A 25954-nucleotide genomic window follows, 5' to 3' on the forward strand; every position below is an offset into this window, starting at 1 on the left:
TGGCTGACATAGTTTGTTAGGCACAGTGATGACATAGTGTAGTATAGCACTGTGTGTGTGCTTGCTGATCCTCACCAAAGTGCTTCTTCCAATTGAAGATGTGAAGATGAAAATGCACTGTAATGCTTTGTGGATGGTTTAGGCAGGTTTGAATAATAAATAATCTGTAAGGGTAAGATTTATGGATGTTATCAGGATAGATAGATAGATAGATACTTTATTAATCCCAAGAGGAAATTCACAAATATAGATAGATAGATAGATAGATAGATAGATAGATAGATAGATAGATAGATAGATAGATAGATAGATAGATAGATAGATAGATAGATAGATAGGACATACAGACTTTGGGATGTTGGGTTTTTAGAGAAGACCATTAAATAAATAAATATATATACACACACAAACACACTGTGGCCTGAATGCAGAGCAGAATAACTATAAAGTAAGTTAGTTTTTCAGAACTTCAGCAACGCATTCTTCTGTAAACCTTGAATGGACACAATATAAAACTAAATCATATCTACTGGTTTATGCACTTGAGAAAGAATGATCAGTACAGCTTCAGTTTAATGCCACTTAATTTACTGAAATGTCAATACTTTTACATGGTATAAATCACATTCAAAAATACTGATCGGGAGTGTTTTCAACAACTAACATAAAACAAATAGGTTTTTTTTTTCTAGCCAATTCTACATCATCATTTGCAAATTATCAGCCCACAGAGTAAAAGAGTGGCAGACATTATGCTTTTTTTTCTTACTGTCTTCTAGCCTTCATGAGCAAGACGTTGAAGCCAGGCTGCTCCAGAAGTACAGCACCGCAGACCGCATCGATAGCGGAGTAACTGAAGGGGCTATGAAGGTGATTCTTGATAGTATGCTGTCATAAACTTTCTTTATATTCATGCATTTAAAAAAAGTAAAGATGTACAATGCATTCTTTAGTTTAATGTTAGAATGCTGAATACAAAATGCATAATGCTATATGTTTTCTGCAGAGCTGTACCTATAGATATCTATTCGTTCATTTTTGAAACCTTCCTAATGCAAGTTTAAGGGGAGAGGGGACTGCAGCCTACACTGTAATGGTCTTCATCGATACATCCATCCATCTGTTATCAAACTCACTTAGCCCAGTTAAGAATTAAGTGTGCTTGGGCCTATTGTTGAGTGCAAGTCTGCATCCTTCTACAAAACATACTCTACTTATTTACCCAGCAGAATCCTGTCTCTCTATGTTTGTGTATTTCATCATGCATAAGCTAACCAATTAAAACAAGAAAGCCGTTTTTTATTTACCTTGAGAAAAGTTTGTATAAGATGGTAATTAAGGGGATATACATATACATTGAAGACAATAATGAGAAAGCACTTTTTAAAACAAATAACTTGTAGAGTAAACAATTACGTGGGGACCCTGACAGCTTTTTAAAATGTTTGCATGAGATATTAGAACAACTTAATCATTTGCAAACCAAATGAAATGTACTAAATTGTCTCCTCTCATTTGTCAAATACCCCGTTACACCCCACATCGCCATTATTTGTCTTCTGCTTCTTTCTTTTCATCTTTTCCCACTTCTGTGTGGGGTTGATGTGCTTGATCAGCATTCTCCATACAGCTCGCTTCTACGCTACCTCCCCAATCAAGCCTCTTTCCTTCAAATCTTCTTTAACTTTATCGATCCACATCCATCGTGGACTTCCTCACTTTCTCTTCTCTTTTACTTCCACTCCCATCACTCTTTTGCCCATGTATTCATTGTCTCTCTATGTAACATATCCATACAACTGCATCCTACTTTCCGGTACTTTCTTAGATATCTTTCTCACTTTTGTTGTTCCTCTGATTGTCTCATTTCTTATTCTATACTTTCCTGGAACTCCACATACTTGACATTCTCTTTTCTGCCACATCTAACTTCTTTTCTTGTGCTCCATAAATCATTGTTGGTCGTACAAAACATCCCTTTAATCTGCGCCTTAATACTCCTGAATACGTCTTCAAATTGTTCCATCCATATTGTACTCTATTGGTATCTCTACATCTAATTTTCCATCTTGGCTACCACTGACCCGAGATGTATGCATTGATAAACTCTTTTCAATAGCTCTCCCTGCATCCTAACCTCTGAATCCTGATTATCGTTAAACCTCATATATTCTGTCTTCTTTCTAATTATCTTCAATCCCCGATCTTCCAAAAGCCCTTCTCCATTCTTTCATAGTGAAACATAACTCAATATTTACCTCTCATTTATTATTTAACACACATATTCTTTCAGATTGGACCACCAGTAGACACCACTGGAGAATTAGATGGGCAAGGTTTTGGAGTTGGACTTGCACCCTCTTCAGCTAGACCTTTAAATTCCAATCTTTCATCTGCCAGGAAGATCAAAGTGAAGAAAACTAAAGATTATCTTAGGTAAGTACTTAGGTAATTACTACTGCCAAAGTGAAACATTCAGGGCCTTGTAACATCATACCAGTGCAGAGACACACACAAAAACAAAATAAATAATAATAATAATTAATTACGTTTATATAGCACTTTTCTCCCTACTCAAAGCGCTCCATTGAGTGGGAAGTCACTTTAACCACCACTAATGTGTAGCATCCACCTGGATGATGTGCAAGCAGACATTTTTGCACCAGTACACACATCACACATTAGCTGTTAGGTGATTTAATATCTAATTAAACAACAAAAGGGTATTTTCAAAGTGGAGCATATGATATTTTATTTATCTGGACTTTCAGAAAGTATTTGACAAAGTGCCACAAACTAAAAGAAGTGGGAGTTCAGGCTCAGACACAGGAAGCAGAGGGTTATGTTAAAAGGATCCCTATCAGAACTGGCTGATGTCCAGAGTGGTCTTCCACAGGAGTCAGTGCTAGGTCCACTGCTACTTTTTATATATACAGTATATATAAATGATTTGGACAGGAGTATCAGTGACAAGCTGGTTAAATTTGCAGATGATACCAACAAAGGTGGATTATCTAATAATCTGGAATCCACTGAATCATTACAGAGGGACTTGGAGAGCATACATGCTTGGGCACATTTGTGTAAGATGAAATTCAATGTCAGGAAATGTAAAATATTACAAGTAGGAAGCACAGTTAAAATGTTAGATTTGAATGCACAATGGGAGGTATGAAAATCTAAAGTACACTTTAAGAGAAGGATTTAGGAATCGTAGTGGACCCTATGCTATCAAATTGCAGGCAGTGTTCAGAAGCCATTAAGAAGGCTAACAAGAATGTCAGATTATGTAGCGCTCTGATGTGTAGAGTTCATGTCCAAAGAGGTTCTGCTCAAGCTTTATGACACACTGGTGAGGCCTCAACTGGAGTACTGTGTGCAGTTTTGGTCTCCAGGCTACAAAAAGGACATAGCAGCACTAGAAAAGATTCAGAGAAGAGCGACTAGGCTGATTCCAGGTCTAAAGGGGGATAAATTATGAGGAAGGATTGAAAGAGCTGAGCCTTTTTAGTTTAAGCAAAAGAAGATTAAGAGTTGACATTCTTCTTTAGAAGATTTAAGTGGTTGTGATTGGCAAGCTTTTTTTGGGCTTAATGGCCTATTTTTGTCTAGATTGTTCTAATGTTCATGTGGCAAAATTTGGTGTAGATTTTCCGATTCATAATCCTATTTTAAAATATGTTAACAGACAATATTATGGATGTTAGCTAGTTATGTGATTGAATGTTTCAAGATGATAATATGCTGTGCAGTGTTGTATTCTGATAATTTGGACCATTAATAGCCCAAGCAGAAAGGATGAGACTGGCAGTCTACCAGCAGGGAAGGACTTGGAGTCAATCTCCCCATCCAAGATAAGTTACCAACTCCCATCAACAAAAGACGCTGAAGCCAGAGAACAGGAGGTGAAAAGCATGGTGTCACATAGGCCAGATTCCACTGGCAAAGAGGAGCCAAGTCTCCCTAGGTAAGACTGGTAACCTTAAACACATTCACTTCATTTATGGCATGATTCACTCAACAATATAAAGGAGAGTTTTAAAACAGCTGCTATCTGCAGTCTGGCTCATAAGAGTGGGTCCAGCTCAAGAGCTACTGCATGATCACAGTGTCTGTATGTGAGATTGCACAGATATAAAACCAACTTTCTTCTTTTAATATAGCTCCCCCCCATCTAAAGTTGATGCCTTTGAGGATTTTAAGTTGGATTCTGGGAGTGAGATTAACCGTATCTTCGAGCAGAATAAAGCAATTTTACTGGAAAAAAGGAGAAACGTTAGACAGCTTGTTGAAGGAATTAACATCTTTAAAAAGGAAATTGACAACACCAAGCTGGCCTTACAAGTTAAGGAGCAGGAGCGTGAGCAACAGGGTAAGCCGTCATTGAATCATACATTGATGATGCAGTCTAATTCAGTTTGTATTCAAGTTATAATCATTAAGGTCATTCTTGTCATTTTTTATTATGATAGAAATGAGGTTTATAAGTTACATGGCCACCACCACCCATAAAATTAAATTCAGACCATTTTGAGATCTCTGTAATCCAATCACAAATACATTTCCAAATATCTTAAAATAGTTAGGAAGTCCCATTCAAAACACAGGCAATTTTCTAGGAAGTCATTTTGAAGTGTGTTGAATTGCATTTCGGATATCTCTAAATGCATTTGAGACATCTTGGAATGGATGTATTTTCAGACATCTGTAATTCATTTTAAGATAAAGTATATTTTCAAATATCTTAAAAATGCAGAGATATATCTCTAAGTGTTAATTCAGTTTGTGTACTTGTTCCGAGTTTTGTAGTCTGCTTCATATAAATCACAGTTTTGCTCTCAATTCAAAAAATTGTTTAGCCTCATGTTTTTACCTTCCTCATCTTGGAGACATTGTAATCTGTGGCAAAATGCCTGCACCCTGGAGAGAGCTGTCCTCCCTCCATCTCTCTTCTAGCATGCAGTAGGCAAAATTTCTTGATTTTCTCAGTCAATCCCTAGCAAGACTCTATTTGTAATCCAAACAACTGTTTGTCTGCTAGGACAACAACATTTGGGTCTTGTTTCTAATATATAATATTGCTTGGAAATTAAGGTACTATATACAGTGGGGGAAATAAATATTTGATCCCCTGCTGAATTTGTAATTTCGCTCACTTACAAAGAAATGAACAGTCTGTAATTTTTATGGTAGTTTAATTTTAATGACGTGAGACAGAATATCAACCAAAAATCCAGAAAAAAAACATATTACATAAAAGTTATAAATTGATTTGCATATCATTGAGAGAAATAAGTATTTGATCCCCTACAACCCAGCCAGAATTCTGGCTCCCACAGATTGGCTGTGTGCCCATGTGGCACACAGATTACAATTAATCTATCAGTCAATCCATTACAGATATTCCTGATCTCAACTCATTATGTGTATAAAGCACACCTGTCCACAGAATCAACCTCTTCCATTCTAAGCAAGAAGGTTGGTAAGAAGGTGACAACTGTTGGTGCGATTATTCGGAAATGGAAGAAATATAAAATGACCATAATTTTATATTTCTTCCATTTCTGAATAATCGCACCAACAGTTGTCACCTTCTCACCAACCTTCTTGCTGATGGTCTTGTAGCCCATTCCAGCCTTGTGCAGGTCTACAATCTTGTTCCTGACGTTTTTTGGCAGCTCTCTGGTCTTGCCCATAGTGGTGGAGAGGTTGAACTGGGGAGGTTTGGCAAATGTTTTGTCTGATGCTATATTTACTTAAAATGCAGTATATTGAGGATAACAGGATTTTTTTTCTCCTGTGACAACATGTATATGTGAATGCTGTACAGTTTTTACACATTTGACTTGATTTCTACTAGCAGGTTTTTCTCCAGCAGAGGACCCTGGGTATGTAAAATATTAGTCACAATGAAACTCCATTCTCTTTGTAGGGCTTTTTAAACAAAATTGAAACCTTTGTGCTTGGTCTTGAAACTTGCGCTTCCATTGCCAGTCCTATCAGCTGTTTTAACATTTTTATTGCCCTCCAAAAAGCAGGACCCCTAAGAAGGATTTCTCTCTCAATTCTCTGTAGGGCAATACATAAATGAAGAAGGCGATACCATAATTGATGAAGAGGAGTTTCAACTCATCTTGAAGTTGAAGGATTTGAAGGCCTCCTACCGTACTCATTATGACCAGCTGTTCAGCCTCCGAACTGAGGTTCAGTACTGCCAGCACCTAGTAGATCAGTGTCGGATTCGACTGCTTTCAGGTATTGTCTGATTCTCATCCTGCAATTACATATGTTGCTTTATTGGACACCATATTCCTGCTCTAATCCTTGCACATAAAGCATCTGAGAGTACAAATTAGGTCTTAAGGACACAAATCTTTCTGCCTTTGATAAAAGCGAACACATTTACTAGCTGTGTTCAACAGTTTACTTCAGAATCCTTTTCATTTTTTGGATTGATAAAAATAAAATGTACTTTTAACAATGAGTTTTAAAGTACACATTCAAAATACACTGAAGACAGCTACAAAACACTCATTTGCAGTTATGACTAATACAATAAAAAAATAATATTTTGACTTGAATTTAAGTACATAGTATCTCAAGTTAGCACCATCTTCATTGATACCTTGGTCTTGGTCTTTTAAATAAAACCTTAATGCTAGCTCTCAAATAAGGTACATCTGTGTCATAAACAGGTGGCGCAGTGGTAGTGCTGCTGCTTTGCAGTAAGGAGACTGTGGAAGATTGTGGGTTCGCTTCCCGGTTCCTCCCTGTGTGGATAGCGCTTTGAGTACTGAGAAAAGTGCTATATAAATGTAATGAATTATTATCTCTATATATAATCTTCATTTGGATCTTGACCTTTGTTTGTCCGCGAATGAATTAGAAGAAGAAGCACTAGATGGCAGTAGAGAGACAGCTAAAACATAGACATTGCATTAAGAATCTCCTCCAGGCTTATAGTACTGAAGACTGTAGTACTCCAGTCACACCTCAAAACACAGACATTCAAACTAAACTAATTGTTGTGCTTTAAATTAACTAATCTTTATATATAATCTTCATTTGGATCTTGATCTTTGTTTGTCTGCGAATTCCACACATGCGTAGACCACCTTCCAGTTTAGTACGTTGTTGTTACTCACGGATGTCAACAATGTGCCGGAATAACGAAAGGGGTGGTGGACAGTGTTACGCTGGTTAGCTCCTGAGGCCTGGTTAGAGAATGAGATTGCCGAAGATAAAAGGTACGTGCCTACGTAACATATGAATGAAAGAAAGACAGTGGGTAAAATGAATGACAACGTAACAGCACATTCTGGAAATTATTATTGTTATGTTGTAGCCAGCGAGTGCTGCGCGTCTCACAGTTGTACCCTGGCTTGCTCACATGTCAGTGAAGTGATCCCTATTTATGCTTTAAAGAGCCTGGATATCTATGTGTCCCCCTTTTATAACCATTGCTCCGTGTATATTGCCTTACTCTTTGGATTGCCACAAAGCAACCTGCGAGTTTGGAGAAAGGTTGAGAAGAGATCGTGAGAGGAAATGACAGCGTTGTGAAAACGAGACGGACTGTGAACGGAGAGAAGCAGAAATGCTCCTCCACCACCACATAATTACTATTTGGACAGTGATTCCGAGTAGGCCGTTCCTATCGAATCAATGTCCAAGGGTTTTGTTTTGTAATTTTGTTTCCCTTATAAAAAACCATAATGTTGTGCGACGAAGGGCCCAGTTCACGATTGGCAGCCGCGTTTAAACAGGGAGCCCTTCACAGACAACTTTAACACGCGCAACATATTTGGGCGCACATGGCTAGTTGTCATATAGTTTCTGTTATGGGCCAAACAATTGTATAATCATAACCAATATTTTTACTTGCTATATTTAAAACTCTTACATTAAATTTCATCTGCCAAAAATAAGTCTTCCCCTGTATTCTGTCCAGGTTAATCTGTATCATTCTCCATCTTGTGTCATGTGCAAACGTAACCAGATTTATACGTTTTATTTAGTTTACGTTTGTCCATATGAAGACGAGGGATGTTCTGGAAATGATGCATTTTGTGTGTTATTTTTTCCATGCAATGAGTACAAGCTATTTTCTCTGCACAGAATCTCCTAAAGTCCACCAGGGGTGAATATACAGTGCAAGATCTGCTTCTTCAAATATTTATAACATAGTTTTCCTGTCAGTTATCATCAAATCAGATGAAGGAGCAGGATATAGCACTATAAGCAACCCAACTTCTGTAGAAACCCCCCCTCCATGCCTGATAGTTTATCCGATTGAACCTTATCATCTTAAAATAAAACTAAACTATGAAACCAGTAAAATAAATGGCTGATCAGCATTTCATTTTTAAGGATTCCTGAATGTTTTCAAAAGGTTTCGTCCCACATCTGCACCAAGCTAACTTGAGTCCTGAGCAAAATATACTCTGCAGATCATTTAGCAATACATACCTCTAAGCAGCAATCAAGTGCCATATGCATTCAATAAAGTTTTTCCCCAGAGATCATGACTGAATGTCTTGAGAGATGAAATTTACACAATGTATTTGGTTGTTTGATTTTTTTCGTCACTTGTTAGGCTTTATGCCCCCTGTGAATGTCAACTTAGTTTGTCCACTGAGCAAAGAGTCAGATATGAGATGCCGGACTTATGGCGGTCAAGCAGTTAAACATTTAAACATCTCTCGCATTAAGCAAATTGCAGCCTGCTTTCTTTCTTAAAATCAGCACGTGGAAAATAATTGCCAAAAGTGTGATATCCTTTTGTCTTTTTAATAGGCTGTACATTTTTAAGTGACCTGTGAACGCTGGTGATGGCATTTTTTAGCTGCCTCAACCAACATAGTTTCACACCGATGTAGGTACAGCTTCCATTGTGATAAGAGCATGTCTGTCTGTTTGCAGCTTCATTGACTCCTATGTTGGTTGAGACTGTTTAAAACTAAAAGTGTCCCTTAAAGATAGATGATGAAATATTTGTAGCAACTGAAAAAGAAACTTTTTAAAGTTTCTCAGATCAATCAATTGTTCTTGCCTACAGCAGCGAAACTCCGTCTTGCATGAGAATGAATTAGGGACTTGTGAGACCACCACAGTGATGTGGATCTTTAAAACAAATCAATAAAGGTTCAAGTTTATAGAAAAGTCAAAGAGCATTGGACTTGGGAGAGTTAATATCAAAATATCTTTCATTGGCTGCCGGGTGCATGGGTCCTGATAACCACAACATGTTTAAACAAAAAACTTGCCATATTGAAGATATGACACAGGAGAGCAGAACAATTGAGCACTTTAATGGCTGTAAAACAGTGAAGAACGTGAGAACTGTATTTTGTCACACTTTCCAGTTGAATTAATTGGTGGTTAATTCAGCCAACTTGAACATTCTAATGAATAAAACGGACACACTAAGGTATTTGTCAGTTTGCTGCATTATAGCTTAAGAAAACTGTAATAATCCATTTTGACACAGTCTAAAAATTATTAGCACAGAGTATCATTTTAACAGGCAATGTCGGCCATCACGTTTGGGTTTATCAATTATTTGCACCCCCATTAGGTCAGAAACTTTAGACATCGCTGATCCACATGCTTTACCTGTGCTTAAAAACACCAGCAGTCCCAAAACTGATTCTGGAGGGGTCCCGGTTTTAAAATCACCTAATTTTTACAAATATTCCTTGGACTGTGATCCTTTGCTACATCCTGTTAGGACAATTTTGCACCCACCTACACAATGCACCTTCAATTCCGACTTTGTTTTGTTCCTTCCTTTCTAGTCTCTCTTGAAGTACTTCATCAGAAGCTTTTTTATAAATATGGTATTCACCCCTCTGATTAAATGCTTGCTTTGCTTCCTCTTATAGCAGTTTGGTAAAACATAACTATCTCTGCTTAAACCAGTCTGGAGTGTTCACTAATACACTTGTACGTGGTACGTATTGCTCAAGCTTGCTACCAATAATTGCTACCAGCAAATTCCTTACAGAACATTTTAAGATAACTGGTCTATTTAATATAAAAGAATCAACCCAATAACTTTTATTATTTTATTATGATGAAATAAAATTTGATAGCTTCCAGTCTTTATGAATATCTTCAGTATGACTTCTTTTAATATATAAAAAAAAATCCATTTGGAAATTTTTCACTACATGCAGAAAACCAACATACCGTGCACCGTGATTATGAGTTCTTTCCATCAATCAGGATTCTTCCTGTGAAGCCCCCATGCATTAGCTTCCACAAACCTGATCCCTGGGCATCTGTAATTAAAACTGATTAGATAAGTAGGTGAGAGACTTAGAAAAAGACAAAAAGCATATCCTAAAACAGAACTTATATACTATCGGTCAAAAGTTTTACAACACCTCCGTTTTTTTTCAAATGTGTTCAGTAGAAATGCAAATTTGAAGAAAAACTGGGGTATTCTAAAACTTTTCACCGATAGTGTATTTTATTTCAGCAAGTGCCAGTTATTTACAAAAGTGTTAAGCAATTACACAGTTCAAATAAAGAAAGCAAAAATCAAAAACAAGTGAATATGCAAAGTATTTACATTGGATACAAAAAAAAATCTGAGTAATGTTGAAAAAGAAAAACAAATGATCTTCTTCCTCATTCAGTGGGATGAAATCAGGAAGGATCTTCTATCCTAGAATCAAAAAAGAAAAAAAAAATGAAAAAGTGAAAAACCAGACACAAAAAATATACACCACTAACAATCCAGAGAACTCAATGAGCTCACAATTAATTCACAAAGAAAGCACACAACTCATCACTGCACCTAACTCACCCTGCAGCTCCTTGCCTTAAGACAAGACGGCCAAAAGACGACATCTGGTGGTTGCTCTTCTATATTATATGCAGAGTGAGGTTTACCTGGTCAATCCTAGGACATATCTACTAGTCTCAGTGAACTGCCAAAAACCCACCTCAGGTTGCACTCTGAGCAGATGAATGCCCTTAATATCTTCCTTTCAGGTGTGCATACATGCAAACGACCCCTAGTCTCAGGCAAACGTTTCCTGAGCTTCTCTCTGGCTAGAGTTCACGCCGCTTGGGGCATGCGGTGCTTCAATTTGCCACCCTCCAACATATCTGATTATGTTAATCTATTTAAATAGAAAATTAAAATGATGTATAGAGAAAAATTAAGATACATTTTACATAGATTCATTCATATATAGAGAAACAGCAATAAATTTTCAAATATAATTATTTACAAGCATCAACTAGACAAGAATATAGTATAGACACACTGATAGGCCCTGTTCTAATATAATTATGCTGTGATAATAGGGTGGTGCCTTATAACTATTTACAAAAAGGGGAAAGAAGGCTATAAACAGTTAAATAACCAATGGTAAACTAAATATTGTGACGAGGCCCATCACGCTTCTGCTTTGCAGTACTGCAGTACATACAGTGTGACCACTCATATTTTTCATGCCCATGCATTGCTGCCAGCACCCTCAGATTTGCTCGTACCACCTCTTTTACAGCACTTCTCTGCTGCTTTAACTTGAGGGACAAAGTATTGCACAGACTTCAGCTGTATAAGCTATTACTGTTTCCATTAGCTTTAAAGCCTTATTTGACCATACAGAACTCTCACATTACTGTTTTTGTCTGAGTTTTTTGAAGCATTTGAAAACTCCAAGAAACCTGAAAGTTATTCTTGCATCTTACCTTCACAGAATTCGACAGCTGGTATAATGAAACATTCCTAATCCCAGAGGACATCCAGAGAGCTGTGAAAACATGTGGCCCCCTCAGGCCAGGAATGCTGCCCATCAACAGAATACTGGCTTTGGCAAGTACTGGTCCAAGATATTTTATTTTTACATTAGAAAAGTGGCATGCAGACAGAAAGTAAGAAAGGTCTTCGTTAGTACACATCAAGCAATTTTAATAACAAACAATACAGCTGGTTTTATAAAGAGTGATAACAGGACACCAAAACAGTGTCATTCAGAGCATGCAGTAAATACTGCTACATCATCAAAACGTGAACCTTTTTATATATATTGTAATAAATCTCAATTTGTAAAATCAGCAAACTGAGCTAAATCAAATCAAATCCAGTAATTATCAGCTTAGCCGAGGCTATATTAGCAAGTGCTTTTACTTGATACTGAGTGAATTTTGACTGCTCACCCCATGCATCTCGCTGCAATCTTTACAAACCCACTAGACTGGGTATGCCAAATTAGTTTTATTATTTTGTGGACACCTATGAAACACAATTGGGTTATGTTTCTTTTGTTTTTGCCAATTAGAGTCCAGGCAGGTGAAGTGACTTGCTCATAGTCCACACAGTGTCACTAGTGGGATTTGGACCAACAACTTCAGTGTTTGAAATCCAAGGTTCAAAGCTTTAACCACTATGACAAACTCCCTGCCCTCACAAATTTAGGGAGCTGGCAGAGTGTCACTTAAGAGGACTACAGTGTTAGAATCTAAAACTAATTCAGGATCACAGGGTGCTACTCCAGGAGAAATGGCAAAAAGCGTGGATGGGGTGCTGGAACAAAGAACTTTAGCTCAGTGAAGTTTATTTAGAAAATACTACCTGCAAAAATAAAGCAGCACCCAGCACATCCATGATGGATAACCCTGCTACTCCCAACATGTCAAAGATAGACACAGTCAGGTTTGTTTATTATTATTTATTCATGTTTTATCAAGCACATTTGGGTCACTTACACTTAGTGCCCAAAATCCAAAGATTTGGGTTGGCAAACACAGGAGTAACTCCAAAAAGACCAAAGACTAAATACTCCAATCCAACCTCCTTTAAACTGACATTGCCATATTCATGTTAGCTAATGGGGGTCCTCACTTCCTGGACTGCTGTTTCTGTCATTGTATTCCTTTCTCTAATTAACTGGAATATCACAGTTAAATTTTCATCCATAACATTTATTTTTATTGCACATTTTTATGTAAAACTATAGCCATGCAGTAAGTGAAAATTGCAATATAATTACAACAAACAAAAAGTTAGAATGGAAAAATCCCTAATAAAGGTGAATATAAACTACTGTTGAATTCTCAGAATTTGTGGGTCTCTGATGGTTCAAATGGCAAAAATCAGTGTCTGATTTGATAACAAACATTACGTAGATGTGGCAGTGTTAAAACACAGTTGAAATGCAAGATGATTTACTTTTGTGTGTTGACATGCAAGTATGAGAAACAAACAAAAAAAAAAAAGTTATTTGCCAACAAACTGCTCTTGTGAGAAAATGCAGTTAGATTAAAGATAAACACCCAGCTGATGATGTAGAGAAGGCCATTGTGAGGTTGTTTGTACCCATGGGTGTCAGCACTTATCATGCTGCTTGTGTGCTGTTCCTATTCTTCTAGAGCTGAATGCCCCGTTTTCGTTTTTTCAAAGTGATACCAGGTTTGCTCTGTGTGTGTTTGGTATTGACCTGTTTTTCCAGTGGGTCTTCTCCTTCTCCCTGTGTTCCATTTTTGAACCACTTGCTTACTTACCTTGTTGTTGTGTTTGACTTTATTGAATATGCATCTGTCTGTACTACAATATTGTCTTTAATGGCTACTGTTCAGTGAGTAGTTTACCGTAGATGCCAGAAGTTGAAGACAGTGAAGATCCAGCACAGAATGTTGATGTTAGTTTCTAATTGATATTCTAGTTTTTGGCAGTACATGCAGTAAATGTTAAGGCTATCATGCATCCGAAAACTAAGATAATTAAAGAGTGGATTAAATCATGGAGCATTAAAATTAAAGAATAATGCATTTCCCTACTGCTCCTTCATTTCTGTTAATTCTTTTAAGACTGATTTCTGTAAGACCTGCAGCCTTTTTGAGTTGAATAAAGACATTATGGTGAACATGGAAGAGGGCCTGATGCTGGAGTGACAGACCTGTGTGAAACAAACGCATTAACACAGACACCAAAGAACCTCCTCCTGCAATATGAGCAAATCATACATTTCTAACGTTTGCATGTCTAGTTCAGGCTAAATGACAAAATGTGGCCAAGTAGACATAGGAGAAGGAATAGTATGCCATGTTACCATGCTGTTCCTAATAAAGGATGTAGTTTGGTTTTAAAAAATGTATTTTCATAAACATGGCTTTGATTTTGGAATTGTTCTAGTTTAATTCATCTCTATTTTTTTCCTGTCTATGGGGACACCAGTGTAGAGCACTCTCTAGATGCCACTTTACTATCCGTAAACTTAAAAAAGCTACTGCTCTGTGCCACACCCATGGCTTTTTCTTGCTCTAATAAGGAATCATCTTGGTCCCAAATACCTCACTGTACATAATGGATCTATTGGTCTTATGGTCATCTGGGTGACAAGTAAATATGCTGCCTACCTGCAAGTGAACTGGAGAAACACTACCAACGTCTCTTTCTGGACACAGAATCAGTGTCAGGGATTGTTGACCCATAGTGATTGCTGCTTTCTAATTTTGATGTTCAGAGACGTTCTCTCATTCACCATGAAGCTGCTTTACACTACCTGTCTCCCTTTATGGATAGGCTTTCTCTGAAAGTGCTAGTTTGTGTTTTATTAATATTCTAAATTAATAACAAAAATGATATGTGAATTGTGGTATGCTGTTGTGCTAATTGTTATTTATATTACTGTAATTCAGTGGCTTATAAACTATGGGTCGTGTGTTATTTGAATGTGGGCTGCGTGGAGATGTGATGCACAGTAACACAAAAAGCGGGTAATGGTCACCCAAGTTTTGAGGAGTGTGTTGCGATAGATCGCCCACTGTGCGCTGTGCTGGTGGATAAGTAGAAGGTGGTCGGTGGCAGTTCTCCAAGGGGGACCGGACCCAATGTGATGACAGTTGGTGGTGATTTTCCAAGGGTATCCCATCAACCCCGAAACCCCATTAATGATTACAATAAAGAGTTTAAATTAAAAAAAATATGAATTTAGTATGCTAGAAGGTATTAAAATGAAAAAAAAAACACCTTCCTTAGAAGGGTCGTAATGTGGGGGTGTTCCTCCTAATACATACAGTCATATGAAAAAGTTTGGGAACCCCTCTTAATTCTTTGGATTTTTGTTTCTCATTGGCTGACCTTTCAAAGTAGCAACTTCCTTTTAATGTATGACATGCTTTATGGAAACAGTAGGATTTTAGCAGTGACATTAAGTTTATTGGATTAACAGAAAATATGCATCATAACAAAATTAGACAGGTGCATACATTTGGGCACCCCAACAAAGATATGACATCAATAGTTGAGCCTCCCTTTGCAGATATAACAGCCTCTAGACGCCTCCTATAGCCTTTGATGAGTATCTGGATTCTTGATGGAGGTATTTGTGACCATTCTTCCATACGAAATCTCTCCAGTTCAGTTCAATTTGATGGCTGCCGAGCATGGACAGCCTGCATCAAATCATCCCATAGATTTTCGTTGATATTCAAGTCAGGGGCCTGTGACAGCCATTCCAGAACATTGTACTTCTCCCTCTGCATGAATGCCTTTGTAGATTTCAAACTGTGTTTTGGGTCATTGTCTTGTTGGAATATCCATCCCCTGCATAACTTCAACTTTGTGACGGATGCTTGAACATTATCCTGAAGAATTTGTTGATGTTGGGTTGAATTCATCCGACCCTCGACTTTAACAAGGGCCCCAGTCCCTGAACTAGCCACACAGCCCCACAGCATGATGGGACCTCCAACAAATTTTGACAGTAGGTAGCAGGTGTTTTTCTTGGAATGCGGTGTTCTTCTTCCACCATTCAAAGCGCTTTTTATTATGACCAAAGAACTCAATTTTTGTCTCATCAGTCTAAAGCACTTTGTTCCTAAATGAATCTGGCTTGTCTAAATGAGCATTTGCATACAACAAGTGACTCTGTTTGTGGTGTGAGTGCAGAAAGGGCTTCTTTCTCATCACCCTGCCATACAGATGTTCTTTGTGCAAATTGTGCTGAAATGCAGAATGATGTACAGATACACCATCTGCAGCAAGATGTTCTTGCAGGTCTTTGGAGGTGATCTGTGGGTTGTCTGTAACCATTCTCACAATCCTGCGCATATGCCGCTCCTGAATTTTTCTTGGCCTGCCAGACCTGCTGGGTTTAACAGCAACTGTGCCTGTGGCCTTCCATTTCCTGATTCCATTCCTTACAGTTGAAACTGACAGTTTAAACCTCTGAGATAGCTTTTTGTAGCCTTCCCCTAAACCATGAGACTGAACAATCTTTGTTTTCAGATCTTTTGAGAGTTGCTTTGAGGATCCCATGCTGTCACTCTTCAGAGGAGAGTCAAAGGGAAGCACAACTGGCAATTGACCACCTTAAATACCTTTATATCTCATGATTGGACACACCTGTCTATGAAGTTCAAGGCTTAACGAGCTAATCCAACTAATTTGATGTTGCAAGTAATCAGCATTGAGCAGTGACAGGCATTCAAATCAGCACAATTACAAGGGGACCCACATTTGTGCACAGCCAGTTTTTCACATTTGATTTAATTTCATACAACTAAATACTGCTTCACTAAAAATCTTTGTTCAGAAAACACCGCAGTACTCAGATGTTCCTAGGAAATGAAAAACAGACCACTGTTATCTTTTTTGTTGAAAGTAGAGTTAATTATTATGCAGGCTGAGGGGGGTTCCCAAACTTTTTCATATGACTGTATAAGTGTGGGCTGAGTGCCCTTGTGACAAAGGTTTTGGGTCACATTCCTTTATGGTACCCAGCTCCCCATGACCCTGATTAAATCACTTCACCTGCCAGTGCTGAAGGTGCAGAAATACAAAGGCAACTGTACCTTGTGACTTTTGGACTGCTTTGAATACAACTGTTAGGTAAAAGAAATAAATGTAATATAAATGGGTCATCCAAGTTACACCTGATCTCTTTATAGGATGAGGATGACCAGGAGAGATCAGAGCGATACCATCAAGAGTTGTTCAGTGACAGTCCTGGATCTCTAGCATTTAATTCTGCTCGTATGAGGAATCAACAAAGGGTATGTATTTTATAGGGGGCAAACGGTACTCTCCTGAAAAACATGTTATTTTGCAGACTAATTCTAGACTAAAATACTCCCACAAACATCTTAAGACAAACAACAGATGATAAAATATGTGAATATTGCAGAAAAAAAACTACAACTTAGCTTGACTTTTAATGCCCATTTAACTTGGAACATACAAGCAGCTGTAGAGACCTGGGGCCTCATGCATAATGCTGTGCGTAGAATTCGCACTATAACATGATGCAAGCACAAAAGCGGAAATGTGCTTACGCACAAAAAAATCCAGATGCATAAATCTATGCAAACACCAGCTTCCATGTTCTTCCGCTCCATAAATCACGGTCAGCATGAAAATTAATGCACGTGCACGCGCCTGCTGTCAAACCCCAACTCCTCCCAGAATTACGTCTCTTTGAATATGCAAATCAATATAAATAGCGGCGGCACGGTGGCGCAGTGGGTAGCGCTGCTGCCTCGCAGTTGGGAGATCTGGGGACCTGGGTTCGATTCCCGGGTCCTCCCTGCGTGGAGTTTGCATGTTCTCCCTGTGTCTGCGTGGGTTTCCTCCGGGGGCTCCGGTTTCCTCCCACAGTCCAAAGACATGCAGGTTAGGTGGATTGGCGATTCTAAATTGGCCCTAGTGTGTGCTTGGTGTGTGGGTGTGTTTGTGTGTGTCCTGCGGTGGGTTGGCACCCTGCCCAGGATTGGTTCCCTGCCTTGTGCCCTGTGTTGGCTGGGATTGGCTCCAGCAGACCCCCGTGACCCTGTGTTCGGATTCAGCGGGTTGGAAAATGGATGGATGGATATAAATAGCCCTTAAGCTCAGCCTTCTGTAAAAAGACAATGGCAAAAGTACGAGGGAAAATAGAAGAATTTCAGCGATTAACAAGTGGAGGCAAAGAAAAACTTACAGTGGTATAAACAACAAAAGGAAGTTGATCGAGTGACATAGCATGTCGGAGAAACTCGAAAGCTCAAGTTCACAAAGTCGCACAGTGCCTGAAATAAAAAAGAAGTTGTCACATATCAAAGTCGCCGTGAAAAGGCGAGTCGTAACCCACCGTCTGAGTGTCATATGAAAGCTTATTAGGGTACAGAGGAAAAAAAAAAGGCACACAGTGTGAAAAAAGCACGAAATGTCAACTTTAATCTCGAAATTTCCACTTACATCTTGCCTGAAGAAGGGGCCTGAGTTGCCTCGAAAGCTTGCATATTGTAATCTTTCTAGTTAGCCAATAAAAGGTGTCATTTTGCTTGGCTTTTCTCTACACTTCAATCATGTAGTTTATTGTGTCATTAAAGTAGAACATCATAAACTTCATCTTAAAAACGTTTAATTTACTAGTTTCTCAAGTCCCATCGTAACTAAAGTAGCACGTTAAATGCTTTGTTTTGTATTTGATCTTCTATGTGCTCTGTGTGTGTGAATCACTACGTGCTTCCGGGCTTTCTCTTCCTCCAACAGGACACAGAATCCATTACAATCATAATATTACAGCTCTCTGAATAATTAAAATACTGAGAAGTATACGTGATATCATTTTCATGATGATATGAGTTAAAGCATGTTATTAAACATGGGAACACGATGGCGCAGTGATTGTTCATGTCTCACGCAAGATGCTTGCTGCACCATGCGCGACCTTCGATGAAATACTTTATTGCAGCAGTACTGTCTCTTTCAAACGTACTAACCTCCAATTCCTGTCCTTACTTTTCTTTCTCCAAATACCCAATCGCCAAACAATCAGCTCTGTAATAGACGTTAAGCCATCTGTAAGCTGAGAATACTGATTCTTCAAAACTTTTAAGGAACATCGAAATATCTTCGTAATGTTTAATTATTCTATCCATCTATCCTTCCAGTGTCGCGTCAGCCACAGCAAGAATGCAGCGCAAGGCAGGAACACTCTGTGAACGGAGCGCCAGCTCGACGCTAGCGCTGCTGCACCGTGTAGTTAAAGTTTTACCTGTATAATAAACATATTTTGCTGCATTTGATCTTAAAAATTATATCGTCATCATATGTAAATACGCGCTTTATAAAGTGGCTCAGGTTGTGCAATATTATAAATGTGTAACAAGTTTACAGTGAGAAGATTGTACTTATGATAATAATAATTCATTACACTTATAAGTACAAACAGTTCTACAAGGAGCACTTGATGGACTGATTGAGTGCATTTATAGTTCTTGGGATGAAACAGTTTATGAACTGCGAGGTCCGTGCAGGAAAGGCTCTGTACGTCTGTCGGATGAGAGCAGTTCAAATAGTGAATGGCTGAGGCAGCGTGTGCTTGATGCTGTATGCCGATAATTCTCTTTCCGATCAGCTGATTCACACTCAGATACAATGATATAAATACTCCGAGTGGTGCAGTGCGAGTAATATGGAAAAAGATGATCCACTGTGGCAACACCTAACGGGAGCAGCGGAAAGAAGCAGAAGAAGGTGCATTGAGAATAACAACGCTAAAGCAGTTATGATATTTGGAATAGTTTGACCATTCTGTGGACCATTATGTTGGTACAGGTTAATTACAATCAGATGCCTTAAACTAATGAGCAATATGCGATTAATTTCAGTGTATTTGTAAAGCCGCGTCAGGGATGTGGATCTAAAAAAGAAAGGAAAAACCACACTGGAACAGTAGCACTGCTTTGACGCTGGGTGCCGCCAGTCTGCAAAACCAAGCAGAGAACTTGCGTACGACAAGGTATGAGCTACCTTGGAAATGTGCGTGGCTTTACACCAAGTTTAGGTTTTATACATCGCGATTTGAACGTGGAAACGTTCTTGCACAACATTTTTGTGTGTACGCACCGTTTATACATGAGGCCCCAGGAGTCCTTCATTGTCCACATCATCAGAACAAGTGTCTCCGGTAAAACAGAAATGGGGGGAGTTTCTTGTCCATTGCCAACTTTTCAGGTGAGAAACATCCAAAGGCTACGTGGAATTTTCTCAATAACATTACAGTATTAAAATATTGAGACAAATAGCAGGAACAAGATGGAGTCTCTGTTCTTATCGTTTAAATAGTTTGTGTGAAATTTAAGTAATCAATGTAGATCTCATGTTTTTTTATTTTATTTTAATACATGGGTTATTCATTTGGTCTGGTATGATAATGCACACCCCGTCCCTTTCTTCCTCAGTGGCCTTTATCTCTTTGGATGGAGTTTCCCATTTTTATCGCTCTTCTTGCTGTTGCTCGTCTAACTGACCACATTTATAGTGTTTTGTTGGGAAAATGCGCTTGTGGTGACCGCACTGGCTCCAGCCTAGTCTTGTCGGGGCTCTGGTTTCCTGACGTGCATGCTGATTTATCATTATTTTTACTCATTCATTGCCCACCCCAAAGTTATTAGTCATTACCATTACAGCTATAAGCCTCAGTGATGTGGTCTGAGCAGGTGCTAGAAAGCCCCCAACAGGCTGCTGTTTCCAGCGTATTCATGTTGGAAGATAGAATAACCCTATAACACCAGTTTTCTGATTTCTGGACTTATATGATAGTTTTATTATATTTTTTTTAATATTTTGGCCCATCTGCATGTTTTGCATATTTTAAAATTTTTCTTCCTAACCCTAGCAACTGGACGAACACAATGATACACAGATTCACACAGTAGTCCTTTTATTAAGTTGGATTCTTAATCACTTTTATCCTATTAAGAATAGAATTCCCTCTTTCTTTTTCTCTGTTTAACCACAATACTCAGACAAAAGTTCAGATTCCAGTAAAGAAAGTGTTACAGTCAGGTCCATAAGTATTTGGACAGTTTTCATAATGTTGCCTCTGTACCCCACCACAGTGGATTTAAAACAAAGCAATCAAGATGTGATTGAAGTTTCGACTTTCAGCTTTAATTCAAGTTTAACAAAAATATTGTATGAGCCATGTAGGAATGACAAGACATATTTAAACATGGTGCCTCTACTTTCAGGGGCTCAAAAGTATCTGGACAAACTAACCATTATAAATATGATGGTCACTTTTAATTTTGGTTGAAAATCCTTTACAGTCAATGACTTCTGGAAGTCTGAACCCACGGCCATCTCCAAGTGCTAGGTTTCCACCCTACTGATACTTTGCCAGGCCTTCACTGCAGCCGTCTTCAGGTGCTGCTTTTTTGTTGGACTTTTTGGCATCAGTTTTGTCTTCAGCAAGTGAAATGCATGTCCAGTTGGGTTGAGGTCAGTTGATGGACTTGGCCATTGAAGAATATTCCACTACTTTGCCTAGAAAAGCATTTGGTTTACTTTAGCGGTATGTTTTTGGCTTATTGTCCAACTGTACTGTGATGTGTTGTCCTATCAGTTTTACAGCATTTGTCTGAATCTGAGCAAACAGTAGAGACACCCTGGACACTTCAGAAATCACCCTGCTACTTCTGCCAGCGGTCACATCATCAATCAACACCAGTGACTAACTTCCATTGGCAGTCACACATGACCATGCTATAACACTGCCTCCACCATGTTTCACAGATGATGTGGTGTTCATCGGGTCATGAGCCATTTCTTCTCTTCTCCATGCTCTTCTCTTTCCAACATTCTGGTATATACTGATCTTTGTTTCCTTTGTCTAAAGAAAATAATTTCAAACTGGACAGGCTTTTAACAAATGTTTTCTTACAAAGTCTAATCTGTCTTTCCTATGCTTGAGGTTTACCAGTGGTTTGCAGCTTGTGGGGAATCCTCTGTCTTTACTTTAATGAAGTTGTCTCTTGATTGAGGACTTTGGCAATGATGGATCTACCTCCCGGAGAGTCTTCTTGGTTTGGCTAAATGTTGTGATGATGTTCTTCATCACCCAGGACAGTCTGTGGTTTTCCAGACGTTGTGGTGATGCTGAGCTCACCAGTGTGTTCCTTCTTTTTAAGAATGTACCAAATGGTTGATTTGACCACTCCTGTTGATTCTGCTCTATCTCCTAAGGGTTTGGTTTGGCCTGTTTTCACTTGCATGGTCAGCTCTTTGGACCTCATATTGAGAGCTCACATTGACAGCTTCCAAATGCAAATTTCAAACTTGGAATCAATTCCAGAACTTTTACCTGCTTAATAGTTAATGCAATAATGAGGGGCCTACTCCCACCTAGCTGTGGAACAGCTTGTCAATCAAATGTCCATATACTTTTGAGGCCCTGGAAATGGGGGCCTGGCTGTTATTCCTAAACAGGTCTATCGATATTTTAGGTAAACCCCTTAAAATAGTGGTGTATAGAGCCAAAATTATGAAAATTGTGTCACTGTCCAAATACTTATGGACCAGACTTCATATCAGAGTTGAAACTGCCGTTCAGTTCTAATTTTGTTGTTCTGTTGCTCATATACCTTAGGAGAAGCTGAATAGTTTTACAGTTAGGTCCATAAATATTTGGACAGAGACAACTTTTTTCTAATTTTGGTTCTGTACATTACCACAATGAATTTGAAATGAAACAACTCAGATGCAGTTGAAGTGCAGACTTTCAGCTTTAATTCAGTGGGGTGAACAAAACGATTGCATAAAAATGTGAGGCAACTAAAGCATTTTATTAACACAATCCCTTCATTTCAGAGGCTCAAAAGTAATTGGACAATTGACTCAAAGGCTATTTCATGGGCAGGTGTTGGCAAGTCCGTCGTTATGTCATTATCAATTAAGCAGATAAAAGGCCTGGAGTTGATTTGAGGTGTGGTGCTTGCATGTGGAAGATTTTGCTGTGAACAGACAACATGCGGTCAAAGGAGCTCTCCATGCAGGTGAAAGAAGCCATCCTTAAGCTGCGAAAACAGAAAAAACCCATCCGAGAAATTGCTACAATATTACGAGTGGCAAAATCTACAGTTTGGTACATCTTGAGAAGGAAAGCAAGCACTGGTGAACTCAGCAACGCAAAAAGACCTGGACGTCCACGAAAGACAACAGTGGTGGATGATCGCAGAATCATTTCCATGGTGAAGAGAAACCTTCACAACAGCCAAACAAGTGAACAACACTCTCCAGGGGGTTGGCGTGTCGATATCCAAGTCTACCATAAAGAGAAGACTGCATGAAAGTAAATACAGAGGGTGCACTACAAGGTGCAAGCCACTCATAAGCCTCAAGAATAGAAAGGCTAGATTGGACTTTGCTAAAGAACATCTAAAAAAGCCAGCACAGTTCTGGAAAATCATTCTTTGGACAGATGAAACCAAGATCAACCTCTACCAGAATGATAGCAAGAAAAAAGTATGGAGAAGGCGTGGAACAGCTCATTATCCAAAGCATACCACATCATCTGTAAAACACGGTGGAGGCAGTGTGATGGCTTGGGCGTGCATGGCTGCCAGTGGCACTGGGACACTAGTGTTTATTGATGATGTGACACAGGACAGAAGCAGCAGAATGAATTCTGAGGTGTTCAGAGACATACTGTCTGCTCAAATCCAGCTAAATGCAATCAAATTGATTGGGTGGCATTTCATGATACAGATGGACAATGACCCAAAACACACAGCCAAAGCAACCCAGGAGTTTATTAAAGCAAAGAAGTGGAAAATTCTTGAATGGCCAAGTCAGTCACCTGATCTTAACCCAATTGAGCAGGCATTTCACTTGTTGAAGACTAAACTTCAGACAGAAAGGCCCACAAACAAACAGCAACTGAAAGGCGCTGCAGTAAAGGCCTGGCAGAGCATTAAAAAGGAGGAAACCCAGCATCTGGTGATGTCCATGAGTTCAAGACTTCAGGCTGTCAAAGGGTTTTCAACCAAGTATTAGAAATGAACATTTTATTTCCAGTTATTTAATTTGTCCAATTACTTTTGAGCCCCTGAAATGAAGGGATTGTGTTCAAAAATGCTTTAGTTGCCTCACATTTTTATGCAATCATTTTGTTCACCCCACTGAATTAAAGCTGAAAGTCTGCACTTCAACTGCATCGGAGTTGTTTCATTTAAAATTCATTGTGGTAATGTACAGAACCAAAATTAGAAAAAGGTATCCAGTAAATATCTGGACAGAGACAACTTAACTGTATATGCGTGCATAAATGCAAGCTAAACTCTGCCATAAGTAAGAAAACCAGTTCTGCAAAATTAAATACAACTTTAACTTCCTAAGATAGTATACAAAACAAAGCATACAACCATGTTGAATCGACACAGAGTACGTTATGTCAGCAAATTTACATACGTGATTAAGGTGTGTGAATCAAGAGAAAGAATACAATGCAATAAAACTCAGGTAGTGACTATTAAAACAATGGAGGTGAACACGGCTTGAACCTTTGAAAAAGGCACTGTGGACATTCAGGTGAAAACATAAGCAAGCTTCTATGGTTGCCAATATCAGGATATAAACAGTCAATTAGTCCTTGCCAACTCCTAAAATTAGATAAATATTGCCTTGGGTGACAAAATCAATTTTTCTGGTTAGATTTTTTTCCCTTGCTGAGGAGTACACCATTGTTAATGATGTCCCAACACCACATGTGCAAGCATTTTTTGCCTTCTATTATAACGGGTGCAGAGTTATTGGAGTATATAGCACACGTTCTTACAGTAACACTTTGTGTTTATTTTTAGCAATACTACAGGAACGCCATGGCTCAGGCACAGCCCCAAAGGAAAAAAGCTGGAACTGTCATCCCATATATCAAGAACAAACCTCCATCATTTTTAACAGCCAATTAAAACAAAGGTGTTGCTTTTTATTTTACTCCAGTCTACACATTTAGATTTTGTTTTAAACAACAGGGGAACACTTTAATTGCATGAATTAACATTTCTTATAAAATACTATATTGCTAAGAAAAGGGTGATTGATTTTATTGCTCAAAGCATGGCTTTATCAACACGGATTGCTGCCTAGAATTACTTGGCCAAAGACAGTGAACTGTGGTAGGACTGGAGAAGACGATCAACAGGCACCAGTCCCTCCAAGCTTCACAGCTTTTGGCCGGAACTTAAGATCAGTGGGATGCTGGTGCTGCTCTAATCCCAGGGTTCAGTGTTCACCTAAACTTGGGAACATTACTTGCAACAAACACTTCTAACAGTGGGGAACATACAGTAGAAGGGAAAGGAGGGCAGTGATCCAAGATGAGGTGAGGAGCACTGAGGAAGCCACCAAGTAAGGGCTGCAATAAGCCTGGACAATGATACATTTATATACAGTGCATCTGGAAAGTATTCACAGCGCATCACTTTTTCCACATTTTGTTATGTTACAGCCTTATTCCAAAATGGATCAAATTCATTTTGTTCCTCAGAATTCTACACACAATACCCCATAATGACAACGTGAAAAAAGTTTACTTGAGGTTTTTGCAAATTTATTAAAAATAAAAAAACTGAGAAATCCCATGTACATAAGTATTCACAGCCTTTGCTCAATACTTTGTCGATGCACCTTTGGCAGCAATTACAGCCTCAAGTCTTTTTGAATATGATGCCACAAGCTTGGCACACCTATCCTTGGCCAGTTTTGCCCATTCCTCTTTGCAGCACCTCTCAAGCTCCATCAGGTTGGATGGGAAGTGTCGGTGCACAGCCATTTTAAGATCTCTCCAGAGATGTTCAATCGGATTCAAGTGTGGGCTCTGGCTGGGCCACTCAAGGACATTCACAGAGTTGTCCTGAAGCCACTCCTTTGATATCTTGGCTGTGTGCTTAGGGTCGTTGTCCTGCTGAAAGATGAACCGTCGCCCCAGTCTGAGGTCAAGAGCGCTCTGGAGCAGGTTTTCATCCAGGATGTCTCTGTACATTGCTGCAGTCATCTTTCCCTTTATCCTGACTAGTCTCCCAGTCCCTGCCGCTGAAAAACATCCCCACAGCATGACGCTGCCACCACCATGCTTCACTGTAGGGATGGTATTGGCCTGGTGATGAGCGGTGCCTGGTTTCCTCCAAACATGACGCCTGGCATTCACACCAAAGAGTTCAATCTTTGTCT

At 38.9% G+C, this 25954-nt stretch overlaps 1 protein-coding gene across 1 annotated transcript in view; it reads left to right on the forward strand.

Moving 5' to 3' along the window:
• kif9 (kinesin family member 9) overlaps window positions 1-24718 on the forward strand; it is a 49931-nt gene extending 25213 nt beyond the window's left edge. Inside the window, exons 14-21 of the mRNA XM_028804219.2 lie at window positions 780-870; window positions 2294-2436; window positions 3785-3967; window positions 4164-4372; window positions 6076-6255; window positions 11718-11833; window positions 16912-17016; window positions 24586-24718. Of these exons, the coding sequence (XP_028660052.1) occupies window positions 780-870; window positions 2294-2436; window positions 3785-3967; window positions 4164-4372; window positions 6076-6255; window positions 11718-11833; window positions 16912-17016; window positions 24586-24693 (1135 nt within the window). The 3' untranslated portion in view covers window positions 24694-24718. The remainder of the gene's footprint in view (window positions 1-779; window positions 871-2293; window positions 2437-3784; window positions 3968-4163; window positions 4373-6075; window positions 6256-11717; window positions 11834-16911; window positions 17017-24585) is intronic.
• The last annotated feature ends 1236 nt before the right edge of the window (window positions 24719-25954 follow it).

Source organism: Erpetoichthys calabaricus, chromosome 6 (assembly GCF_900747795.2).
Source record: "Erpetoichthys calabaricus chromosome 6, fErpCal1.3, whole genome shotgun sequence".
NCBI lineage: Eukaryota > Metazoa > Chordata > Cladistia > Polypteriformes > Polypteridae > Erpetoichthys > Erpetoichthys calabaricus.